Here is a 13,366-nt window from a genome sequence, read left to right as displayed (position 1 = left end):
TCTGTAAATGCATGTTATTAATGGAGCATCAGCTGCAGTTTCTTGTTACACTGGAGGAGAGTCATTTGGAAATATTCCAGCACAGTTTCTCTATAGGAAAATGCAGGTTTCTTGAGGGCAAAATGTATCATAGGAAGGAGTATATAAATACATTTCATTTTGGGGAGGAAGGGGAAAGAAAAATAGAGTACTTCCAACAGCAGGATATTTACATTTTTTTGCAATAAGTTAGAGTTATAATTATAGCAACCCATTTTAATGGGTCCCAAATGCTTATATTTAGAATTTTGTTTCGCAGAAAATTAAAAACAAGTTGGGAAAAAGTCCCTTTTCTTGTAGCACATAAATGGTGGTTCTCATACAGAGCTAAAGACCATCGCTTCACTATATATTTGAATGCAGCCTCCTCGGCCCTGGCCCATGACGAGGAGCTGGCTGTGCGGCATGCAAACGAGAGCAGTTCTTCTGCTTAATTATCCCAACTGGAGATATTTATCATGTTGCTTCTTTGCATAACAGTGCTTCATTTTCCAAGAAGCTTGTTGCTTTTAAAGGTTTAATTGGGTCCTTTTACTAAATACCACAGAGACGCTGTGAAATTATGACACAGCAGTAATCTCGCAGCTGTAGGATGTTGAAAGCTGCGGGGAAGAGCAGTTTGCTGGTGGAGCTTGGTTGTGGAAGAAATGGGTGTTATTCTGGTCTATCGCAGGCGTTTTATTTGGTTTAACCTTACCACTGGACCTTCTTTAGGGGGTGACCATCGTAGGGGCCCATCAGTGGCTGTAGGTCACCAAATATCCATCGAGTGCAGCCGCTTCTTCAGCAGCAGTTGGACTTGGATGGACTTTTCCTTGAGTTCCCGGAGAATGGATCTGTGATTTCCACTTGGCCAAAGTGAGCAGGTCAAGTTTATGCGGTTTGGACCGAAAACCAAAAGAGACTGCACTTTTCTAATTTTTCCTTTTAAATTTATTTCAATAACTTGGTCAATGTGTCTGGTTCCTTCTTGTATGCAGATATTTTTCTTTTTGGTTTCCAAAATCAGCGCATTCTTCACACTTCCCGCAGCCCGACAGTCCTTGCCGGCAGTTTTTGCCCGAGCTGCCTGACCTTCTGTCCCCTCGGTTTCCCTTCTGCTCTGTGCTCGCACAAGATCAAGGCACATCAGCCTTAGAAAGGGATTAAATATCACCTTGCTAAAATGTTTAATGGAAAGAAAAATTCCGTCCTTTATTTCACTTCCTTAGACAGATGCTCTGGGCTGGACTTCGGGGCATTTTGGGAGATGTTAAAAAAAATTAATCCTCCCAGCCCTAAACAGACTATTCTCTGTTTATTCTGCTCTCTGTTCTCTTTTTCTGTGCTGTTTCTCCCCAAAGAGACGCTGCACCCAAAATACCAAATTCCTTCCTCCATGTGCACATTGTTTTGAATATTAGAATGCATTTAGAGCCGGATCTGGGTCTTCAAAGTCTGAGCATCTGTCCAAAGTCACCATCAGCTCTCAGGTCACTGGGTCCACGTACCGTACCCAGCAGAAGAGCCGTGAGTAGGACAGCTGATGACATGGTGACATCCCTTCACCACACCAGGGACTGGACAGTGTCCCATCCCCTGCAAGGTGGGAATCCATCTACAAGGTCCCGCTCCTGCTCTGGGGTGACGTTCTGTATTTAGGCACCAAGGGCTGGGTGACAGTGCTCTCTAGTGGATGGCTCTTTAGCAAACCAGTTGAGATGAAGGAATTGAGGCTGGTGGAAAGGGTCAACAACAACAAAATCACTTTTTCCTTCTTTGTCTCATGAGTTTTTAGAATTTAATATGTGTCCATGGAGACGTTATACAGGCATGGAGTAATTTAGTAAAGAAATGTAAATTGAAGATGCTTGACTTGATCTTATCATGATGGGAAGGATTTATTGAGCGAGCTCTTTCTGACGCCATCAGTTCTTCCACTATCACACTGTGGTCAAAGCCACGAGACCCATGTCGGGGGGATGTTCTGGGGTGCACAGAAATGACCCTTCCCATCAAACACCCCATGCACCCCCCACACTTTGTGCCTGGAACAGGGGAGGAACAGGCCTGTGGGGCTTGGTGTGGAGCCAAAGAAAATACAGTGGGATTTGGAAAGGCGTGTAAACAGAGCGCTATTCCTGGAGCGGCCCGTGCGCTGGGGCACGCAGAGGAGGGATTGCAGTGAGCATCACACACAGCGACCAACAAGAAAAAGAAAATAAAATGAAATTTAACATTCCCTCCAGGTTTTCCCATAACAAGGCGCTTTAAAAAACGCTGTGCTGGGTCCGAGAAACAACCCCGTGCTTGGTCTTGCAATGGCAATAGGAGATCCTGTGTAGGGCTCTTGGGTGATGTCATTCCCACAAAGCATTCCCAGCAGCCACAATTATTTTATAAATGGCCATAATAAGGTTAATTTTCATGTCAAACATCAGGGCCAAAATGAGGAGCAAACCCCCAGCTGTTGAGCTCCAGGCTGAGCTATCTGCCCTCCCTAATCCCCCAAAAACCAGGTGGCACTCGCTTGGATTTTGATAGTGGGGAAGGACATTAACAGTGGGGATGTTGAGCCTTTCTGACTTGAAAACTGCAAACCTCAGCGAAACTGGGAAGGCTCCTGGAACAAGAGCCCAAAATAACTAATCCCCACTGTACTTTCCCTTTTAACAGTAAAGACTTATGGATTTCTTATGTGTTTCTTGATATGCTCTAAAGGGTCTTTAAAGTTACATATATTTTTAAAAAATCCTCTTTCACTTGAATCTCTCTAAGGAGAGGAGTGAAAAATTTCCAAGCTATTTATTTGTAAAGGCGGTGGAAAATAGAGGCTTTAAACTATGCTGTTAATAAACCTCTAAACCATTCTGTGGTAGTAAACAACGAGCTAAACCAGCTAATGAATAATCACAGCAGTACAAACACATGCTGTGGAATAAAGCTTAAGAATGAAGTTAAAGGTGAGTATGAGCTGTGGCGGTCCCATGGCTTCACATTTTGGAGAATCTGGCAACTCTGGTTCTGAACTGGGCTCTGTCTACGTTAGTTTTTGGATTTATCTTTCATGTTTTGCTGAGTGTTGGGGTTTTTCTAAAAAAAAAAACAAAGGAAAGGAATTCAACCAGGCAGCATCACAAACATGTTAAAAGGTTGGTTGGTTGTTTTTTAACTTGGGAAATACAGCCCTTGCCTTGCCACTGGCATAAGTAGAAGCATTTTTGCTCTGGGACCATAAAGTCTCTCCCCAGTTTAAATAAGGTGCAGCTGCAAAACACACAGACGCAAGCACATGGATGTGTATTTTTATACCGCTTTATGTCTCTCTGGGTCCCACGGCCATTCAGCAATAGGCTGCTCACACAGGATCAAACCATCCCATCTTGTCCAGACTCCTGGCAATGAAGCAAAAATGTCTTGTATTATAGAATTTCTACACTTATGTTCCAGCACATAAACCCAGGCACCTTTTTTAAAATTCTTCTTATTTTTTTTAATTATTTTTTTTCCCCAACCCTACCATGACTTTTGATGTTATCAGCCAAGCAATGTGGTGTCCGCTTTGGACCTCCCACAAAGCCCTTGATCTCAGTGACATCCCGTGGCTGGAGCCAGGAGGTTAAGCCGAGCTCTGCTCCACACTCCTGCCTTTTATCCCCTGGGAGTTTCATTTTTCAGCATCAGTGGGTGTCCCTGAGCTTTAAGAGCAAGATAAAGAGCAGTCTAGTCTCATCTTCTCTGTTTTATGCATCTATACATCATACATATAACAATATATTATTATACACAACTCAGTCACATTCCTCATTTAAGCTAAATAGTTATATTTTCTTGACCCTGTTCCTCCTTTGAGGCTGAGGGAGCTTAAGCCTTCTGTCAATGTTATTACCAACAGAGTACATGCATGTTTCTATTCCTTCCCTCCATTTCCAAACTATCTATTCCAGACTATCAGCATTTGAAGCAGTAGGGACTCTGAAAAAGCTATTTAATACTTACCTTTGATAGTACCAGTATTTCAGGACACGTCTTTCATCTCAAGACTTTATTTCTGATGACTCACTATGTTCAATGATTTTTTGACGACGTTTTTGTAAGTAGTTTTCTCACCAGTGGTATCGTATACATTTCATACTGTAGTTTTTCACTCTGTGAGGCTGCCTGTGCTTCATTTTCTTGAGCTATTCCTTTGCTCTCCAAGGAAGAGGCTCAATAGCCCATTTACACTTTATTACATGACACATCAGCATCTCACGTCCTGATTTGTGCAGTGCTTTAGAGAAATGTCATTAATTTAAACCCAGAAGAAATCCCTTTCTTTTAATTCTATTTGATCTGAACATCAATATTCTTGTTCACGTGAATGCTTTCTGATCTGATTCACACTAAATGCAAAATAGCTTTCCGTTCAGCTCAAGTCTATATAAAACACCACCCTGCCAAGGCGTTATCAGGGTTTAGTGCATGGCTGTATACACAATTCTACCATTATATTGGTCAAAACCATATACTGTTTCCAGCTGAGAAAATACAAAATCTGTGTCTTCTTCCTCTATGGAATATCCTCATAATGTGAGGATGAAACCAAGTGGGTGTAACTGATCCTCCCCTAAAGCTCGGTGGGATTTGTTTCATGGTAAGATCTTCCTACAGAGATTTGAGGCCACTCTGTGGCAAACTTTATGGCAGGGATAAAAGTTTTTACAGCTGTTTGTTAACATAATATCATCCTCCTTTCCGTGAGATGCTTCAGAATACCCACAGAACTATTTTTATTAAATCGTGTTTGGGGTTGGTTTGTTTGTTTCCCGAGGGACAGATTGAGCAGAGGCTGCAGCAGAACAGCCCAGCACAAACACAGGCTGCTCCGACCCGCTGATTCGGGAGGTTTCCTCTGCCTTTGATAGAAACCACACGTCTTCAGGGTGAAAAGGCTATTTGTGCAAGATAATCAATCCGTTTCAGTAGGTATCAGCTAAATCCCTCTCAAGGGGAGAAGGAGTGAGAAATTCTCTTTTGCTTGCTGGCAGAAATTGTATGCAAGCTCCAAGGGAAGTAAAAAACAAATGTGAAGCAATATTGAATGCAGCTCAAAAAAAGAGCTGCCCTGAAGTTATCCCCATTCCCCCTTTGTTGAATTAAAGCCACACTAGAAGTCCCACAAGAAGCTGCACAAAGGTGGGGACAGCATTGCTGCTTGCAGGGGATTTCCACACTGGGTAAAACAAAGATCAACCCCTGAATGCTTATTTTAGCCATGCTATTAAATGGTTATCACTTATTCACAAGGATACCGTGTGCTTTATTTGACAGCGTATCAGCTTTGGGCTCCCAGACAGCAAAACAAGAGTAATTTAGAGTGTTTTGGGGTTTCTTTTGAGTTCAAGTGTGAAAACCTTGATCCCAAGACCTTGCCCTGTCCCCAGCCTCACTAGACCTCACTCACTGAGGCTGCTTCCAAAAAGATGATGCAGCAGCACATACAACAGAGAAGTAGCTGCCAACACATGAACATCAATTCTTTTTAATAATAAATATACTATTTCATTGGGTTTTTTCCCAGTATTGCCAAAAAATTGCCGTTAGAGAGAATCACATCACATTAACATCTTTCTGCCCACATACCGGTTAAATGAGACCTTGTAAAGGGATAAGTATAGATCTTGCTAAATGACTGCGGAGGTGTGTGTTTGAGGTTTCAGCTCAGCCAGCAAGCCACAAACTGTCACCAGAAGTGCCACCGCAGCAGCAAAATGGGTCCCCAAGGCTCGGGAGAGCTCAGTGAGTGTCCAGATGTGTTGAGCACCAGGATATTACTGACATACCCACCGGTGCTTGGCTCCAGAGCATTTAATAATAGTTTTTTTACTGTATGATCTATCTTGCTATAAGAGAAAAACCTCAACACCCTCCTATTTAAACAAGGGAAAACATGAGTAGTTTTGTAACTTTTAAAGCCCTTTTGTTCCCCTGTTGCTGGGTACACTTGAGGACTGATCCCCCACCTAGGTAAGTTATTTCCACCACAGCTTCCAGACCTGTTTGCTCCTAGAAATTTTGAGCTATTTTCTGATGTTAAATAAGCTTTAAGGCTGATCTAACACTATGAACGTGAGGGCCCAACCCTGTGTGTGAATGATGCTTACATTCACCCGGCAATTTTAATTTGAAATGCATCCCTGTGGAAGAGCAGCTCAGGATTTTATGTAAGGTGATGGGGATTTGCATCAACCTAAGTGATGATGATTTTGGAAACTACCCCCGTCCATGCATTTTTTTGCTTGATTTCCATAGGAACTGCAGGAATTTCACTCCTTGGCTTGCAGATCTTCAGTACATTAAGCAGCCGCAGCAAACTCCTCGTACCCCAGTGGTGAACATAAGCATCAATCAGCCAATAAAAAAAATGCTTTGGTGGTTATAAATACCCTTAATTTCTTTCCACCTTGCCTCTATTCCAAGTTACACCTCAAAGACTAGTGGGGAGCTTACAAAGCCTTGCAAGATTTTCTGTCTACATGCATTATTTATGAATTAAGGCTCAAGCACAATTCACCACTCTCCAGCTTCTGCAGCTCCTCAGGGGTAAAGCCCGATGCTTAACCAGCTGCCCACGCATACCCCCAGATCACAAACAGCTCGTGCTTTAGGACCGGCCTTAAAACATGTTAGTGTTCCCTGGCTCGGGCTGTAATGAAAGGCGAAAGCATTTCCACAGCCGGCTGCTTTGGCATTAGGCTGACGCGTGTGCCGCCGTGGCAGATGAGACACGTGAGCTCACCAAGCTGACACGGGCAATTAACATGCACCAGGCTCCTTCCCCCTCCTAATTCACTCAGAATAATTCATTAGCAAAAAGTCCTTCAGCAGCGCTAGTCTGCCAACGGGTCCTGATCGTCAATGTGTTCTTTGATTCGCCGCAGAAGAAAAATTGACCTGTGTAGCTCCTGTCTAGCTCGTGCTAATGAGTCTCTGTTGGGCCATTGAGAGAACTAATTTATCTACGGATGTTCCTGTAGTGCTCGTCTGCTCGGCAGCAAGGCTGGAGAGACATGATAGGTCCAACACACTGGAAATACTAGAGCAGATCACCTAACTCTGGAGGTGTCTATTCTGCATTTGCTGTCTTAGGCTGAAGTCATTCTGGTGCAGGTCCTCAGCTCCCACCTGTACAGCCGAGAGGACAAACATGTTCTGCTCAAAGAGCTTTGTAATCGGCAGCATGAGAAGTGTTACACCAGCAATCCCTGCCCATCTAAGCAAGGGCTTCCTCACCCTTTTTTGCATCTTTAAAAGCAGCAAGATTGCCTCTTTATTCTAGGGTTTTGCAGTGGCTGTGGAAAATAAATCCACGCTCTTTCTGAATTATGGGGGTTTTTTTTTAATATCCTTTTCTTGTTTCTGACCATCTTCTGTCAATAAACAGCCTTGAAATGTCTCTCTGCCCCTCAGCTACGCACACTCCTGGCCTCTACAGAAGACATGGTTGCCCCCAGCCGAACATCTTACCTAAATATCTCATGTTCCTGCCCCCTCCAAAGAGCAGCCAGGGAGCCCAAAGTGATGCCACCAAGCAGAGACATCCCCCTGCATTAATGTCCCTCTGCTTTCCTTCCCTTGCAGCTTGAAAGCCGTCTTGATGGGGAAGCCTCAGGACAACACGGTGGACTTGTCAGGCATCCCACTGACACTGAAAGACTTGGACCGCGTCACGTCCTACCTCCAGCACAGCTCGGAGCACATCGACACGGTGGAGCTGTGCTTCACGGAGCTGACGGACGACATGCTGCTGCAACTGCTGCCGGCGCTCTGCGTGCTGCCCCACCTCACCACCCTCTCCCTCAACGGCAACCGGCTCACCAAAGCCATCCTACGGGACCTCACCGAAACCCTCAAGGACCCCAAGAAGTTCCCCAGCGTCACCTGGATTGACCTCGGCAACAACGTGGACATCTTCTCCTTGCCGCAGCCCTTCTTGGTCAGCCTGAAGAGACGATGCCCAAAGCAAGGCAACTTGCCAACCATTCTGGAGTTCGGGGAGGGGCAGGTAAGTGATCTGGAGAGCCAGGATGGCCTGGTCGAGAGCCAGGAGGACCTGCGAGCTGGACCATGCAAGACTGATAACACAGGCTCGCAGCAGACGGACAGAATAGTCGAGGTTGGGGAGCTCCTCAACTTGGAGCGAGGTGCCGTGACACCACAGACATGATGTCCAGCTCCGTGGCCATTGGGTGGGCACCTTGAGCGAGGATGACTTAAAACTGAGACCTGAGTGTCAGAGGTCTCGGCAAAGGGTTAATTCACACAGCGGGATGCTCGGGGATCCGGACTGCTGCCTTCCTCCCGTACAACGAATGTCAACTGTTTCACGGAACACATAAAGGTGATGACATTGAATACTCGTGTTTTATGAAAGCTGGCCAGGTGTTTTTAAACATTAGTGATGTGCTATGCTTTTTAACCTCCCAAAAATGCATCTCCAAGGTGGTGTAATATGAGGCCCTGAGAAAAAGCACAAAAGGGGAGAAGAAGGTGCCCTGACTTCGCAGGAAAGGGCTCCCCATCCTTAGCGCTGGATCTAGCCAGACCCCAGCTGCTCTCCCACACGCGATGGACAGACAGCAGTCACCCCAAAGCAGACTGTGCCAAGAGAAACCTTAAATCCTTTCCAATCCTGACTTCAGGAGTTGCTGATGAATAGCAGCCTGTCTGCAGAGGTACAACAACAGTCTGATCGCACACTAACCAGGGGTGTTTCTCTTAATATTGTGAGCCAGCCCAAGGGGAGAGCTTTGATTTCCTGATGTGGAGCTAAATCCCAGCGCACTGTGTGTCTGGACACAGCTCTTCCCCTCCAGCCTTACCAAAATTGGGCTGGCACTTGCACATGTCCAGTATTTATTCAGATGTAAAATCCAGTTTACCACCAGCTGTGCTGTTGTAGTAACTCCAGAGCTTTCCGTGTGGTACCTCGAAACAGCAACACTGAGACTGTTTGGTCCATTTTGGGGAGCAATCTGCAAAATCTGGAGCCGGGGCTAAGCTCAGGCTCATTGCTGTTGCTGACAAAGGAGACCACAATACTGAAGATTTATAAAAGGGTTCATCCCTGTATCACTGCCACTGAGAGCTGGGCAGACACAGCCAGCTGGAGATTTAAAGCCTCATAAAGGCTGTTGGGTCACTTGGTGGTGCCCATCGACCCCAGACCAGAAGTGCTTTGTTTCTAAGATGTCGGTTGGGTTTTTTCTAACAAACATGGGTTTGATTTTATTCTATTTTTGATGGAAAATGGATAATCCCAGAGCAGCAACGCTGGAATGTGCACTTTGGCTTTTGAACCAGAATTTCATTTGATCCTAAACCTGGGGAAGGGCAGGAAAGCGTGTAAAAACTTCCCCTCCCTTACTTCAAAGGACCAAACACGACTCCCTTTTCTCTCTGTTCAGAGCCCTTTTCCCTGACCAGCTTTACAGCATCGTTTTCCTGGCTCGCAGCAGTGACCCTCTGGCTTTGCTTGTTCTGGGTGCAGACACAGATATTTTGGTCATCCCTTTGGCTCTGTTCATTTAACATCACTGCACCAGGAAGCTTTTTCCACAGGGTCTTCACGCTGCCGATGGTTGTTTCTTCTCCATCCGCAAGTAGGTAACTTAGAAGAAACTCTGCTACTCGTTTTAATACATTTGGCAACATTCAGTATGATTTGCATGTATCCAACCCTTTTTCCTTTTTTTTTTTTTTTAATGCTAACTCAACAGGCATGAAAAAAATCTTTGCAGTGAATAAACTGTTCTGTTTGAAATAAAGGAGCTATCCATAATCAAAATAAATGACAATGTTTAATAAAGACCCAGCGTTGAATTTTTCCTCTGTACAGACTGAATGCCCAGAGCAAAAAGAAAAATGGTGCTAAGCACCGCAGGTCTGGGTTCTCCAGGGCATGTACAAGAAAAGGTCGTTGTAGCTGGCTGGAGAAATAAACAGCCCAGTTTATGGGCTGGATTCTGCAGGGTGAGCACAAGGTGGACACAGAAGCATCATAAAAGCATCTGTTAAATTGAAGATGTTGCCAGTGTGCAAAAATAATGTGGGAGAAAGGAATACCGAGAACAGCACGCTGCTCCACGGGGTGTTTCTCTCCAGTGATAACAGTCTCAGTGCACCGAAGGAAACGGCTTTTGTTTTGCAGCAAGAATTGTTTATATGACATTTGTTCCACGCCAAACCATGGCAGGGGCTGGCACAGGGCACAGCAGCTGGTGGGAGCGGGTTCATCCTGACTCACAGGAGACCTTCCCTGCAGCACTTGGGGACTATTTCCACCATTACTACAACTTCAGAATGCACCTTTATAAGTAGAATAAATTAAGGTGTGATACATGAGGTTTGCTCATATAGACAGGCTGATGTGCAGCATGTAGAGCCCGTGCTTACATCCAGGGCAAACAATGAGACACGGGCAGCAAATCCATCATTGCTACTTCATTTGCCACATGCACACATGGTCCTGCTGAGCCAGGAGTACATCCCTACGGAGATTTGTTAACTCAACCTATGGGGATTTCATCAAGAACAAGATTTCTCCTTGAAAAAAAGAATATTCAGCCATTTCTTCTCTGAGGTCAGACACTGGTTTGCTCAGTAGTTCAAATACCAGGCTTCTCTCCTTATGCACAGCTCAGGCACCCATTTGTTTAAACTGTTTAAATCACAGGCTCCTTGCTGCAAGGCTGCAGCAGAACATTGAAAGAAGGCATTTGTAGAAAGAAAATAAATCAAAACCAATTTTGCAAGTTAGATACCGCTATAAGGAGCACTCATCATCTGCACAGGAGCCAGCCGTCCTGGACCTCAGCATCCGCCTGGACCCTGCGGTTTGGCCACACAAATTCACAACCAGAGGCGCTCTGCGTCTAGGGCCCTGCATCACTTATTGATGCTCCGCACGCTCAATTCCCTCACCCACACAAACCACTCAGGAGGTTGTTCCTGCCACATTTCCCCTCCCGCTGAGCTTCTACCTGCTGTGAAACACATTAATCGGCCAGGAGGTATTTTGCATCTGTCAGGCTCTTTCTGGAAGGGGCAACCAGCAGCTCAGCTTGCAGCTGCAGATGGCTCAGCACAAGGCTCTGTGCCCAGCGCTGCTGTGTCCAGCCAGGATTTAGTCCTTCTGAGAACGCAAAATAACTAGAAAGGGCCTTTTGTTGATATATTGGTGTGTGCTGAAGCATGCACCAAATTACTGACTTTCAGAGGAAAAGAAAAATACCGCAGCTCTAGCAGAGACAGTTACTCAGTTATAACAAGAGGGCTTTAGCTAATCAGTGTCTTCCTCGCAGTGTGGATTAGGTCAATTATCCATTTATTCCACTTCAGGATGACAATGATCCTGAGGGCTCAGTAAGGACTGTTGGGGTTTGGGGTTTGTTTTTTTAAACAAAAGAAGCGTGAGATTGCTTCCCCCCCAGCCCATCAGCATCAAAACAAGCTTGGAGCTCTCTCTACATATAATGGATGCTCCCTATGCTACACTGGGCTACTTGTTCTGGTCAGAAGCTTTTAAATGGCTGTAGAAGCAGCATTTGAGTACTGAAAACCACTGCTGTTGCAATATTAAGGTTGATTGAGGTCGTTTGTTGTCAAAGTGGGGAGGAAATGGCCACCATAACATTAGAAGCCCATAAAACATCCAAGCCTGGTTTGGTTAGTTATCTCCACCAGCATCACACAGCTCTGCCTGTGCAGGAAAGAAACTGGTCTGTGGGAGAAGATTTATGCCCTCAGCAACAAAAATGTAATAGGAAATCATTCTGCATAGATTAAAGAGCCCAAACTAAAGGGAATCAAAACAGTAGGTGAGGAATTAGAGAGGCACGAAAGAGCTGATGCCACACGCTCTGCATGGCTCATTCCAGCTGGGTTATCTCAGAAGGCTTTGCCCAAGGCCTGCTTGGGTTTTGAAGGTGATTATTCATTTAAAATGAGGGTTACGCTCCTGGAGGGGTCGGGACGGAGGGCTGGTGATGGTCAGCACTGGGCAAGGAGAGCAAGGACGCACAGAAAGCACTGCTGAGAATAGGAAGCTCAGCCCCACTTCGGCCCAAAGCAGCGCTTGCTGCTTGCCCGTCCGGGAGAGCAGCAGGCTGCAAACAGCTTCCAAAACTGCCACGGAGGAGACGCAAAAAAGTGACCCAAGGGACTAAGGGGACACCGGGGGAGCAGCAGCACCTGAGCCAGGGAATGGGCAGCTCCAGGCAATGAGACCACAGCGGGTTGTCGCGCTGTGACCGACTTCGCACTCGGGCACAAATGTTTCAGTGCTTTCCTACGGTTCAGCAGCAGGAAAGGACGAGTTTCCTGAGCTCGTGCAGGGACCACTCGCATCCTCAGAAACACAAAGACTCCCATGTTCCATTAACTGGGAGCACGTTGCCGGTAACTGCTATTGCCAAGGAAACCGATTGACCTTATTAGCAGTATTCATGTATTGATGCTTACGAGAAAGGGAAAAGACAACCAACCTAACCTCCCTGGTGCAATGTACCTGGGTGAAAAACAGGTTTAATCTCTTCCCAATCCCTTTGGTATGCAGATCACACAGTGATCCTGCTCTTCCTTCACTCCAGGGGCAGTTGAGTTTTTATCTGCCCGGGGGCCGTATTCCATCAGCAAACTATACACAGTGAGGGAGACAATCTTTCCAGTTATACTAAATGCCTTTAGCCTTAAATTCTGAAGGGCAAACAGGAAACCAAATCCATCACTCACAGCCCTTCGGCAGCCTCCAGCCATGCGAGTCTCACCGCTCACAAAATACCCTCGAATGCTCAAGAGACATAAGCTTTGAGCCCAGTGTTCTTTATTCAGAGGACAACAATGAATATACCAGGTACACAAGAGGGTGTCTGGGCAGAGTGGGGAAACGGTTTTGTCTGTGCTTGCTAAAGGACAGATTTTCCCGATGTAGCTTCGTCTCTGGCTCAGCAAAACCCAGCTTGAAATGTGTTTATTTTCATTCATTTAAGCAAGGAACAGATATTCGCAGGGCTGCAGTGCGGGGAGGATTTCCCAGGTGCTCCCTGGGAACACACAGCGCTGCAGGGGAGAACTGAAATAGTGATTACACTGGAGGGGGTGGTGGGTACAGGCTGGGTTTTCTTTCTTACATCTGTATTTTGCAGCCTCTGGTTTGTAAAGCAGCAGGTTCATAGGAAACTGCTGTTTATGGGCAATGGGTGAAAGTTAATCACAACTGCCGCAAAAGAAGGTGCGTTATCAATGCGAAAAATGTGTTTTTCAAACAAGAGAAAGCTGACCTAGCTGGAAACACAGAGAGCGGCAG

At 45.7% G+C, this 13,366-nt stretch overlaps 1 protein-coding gene across 1 annotated transcript in view; it reads left to right on the top strand.

Moving 5' to 3' along the window:
- Window positions 1-8,227, top strand: part of LRRC75A (leucine rich repeat containing 75A) — a gene marked incomplete at both ends in the record, with an annotated part of 63,963 nt that extends 55,736 nt beyond the window's left edge. Inside the window, one exon of the mRNA XM_080356958.1 lies at window positions 7,642-8,227. Within this exon, the coding sequence (XP_080213084.1) occupies window positions 7,642-8,227 (586 nt within the window). The remainder of the gene's footprint in view (window positions 1-7,641) is intronic.
- Between the last annotated feature and the right edge of the window lie 5,139 nt (window positions 8,228-13,366).

Source organism: Nesoenas mayeri, assembly GCF_963082525.1.
Source record: "Nesoenas mayeri genome assembly, chromosome: 20".
Classification (NCBI taxonomy): Eukaryota; Metazoa; Chordata; class Aves; order Columbiformes; family Columbidae; genus Nesoenas; species Nesoenas mayeri.
This window is presented reverse-complemented; position numbering and strand designations above follow the sequence as displayed.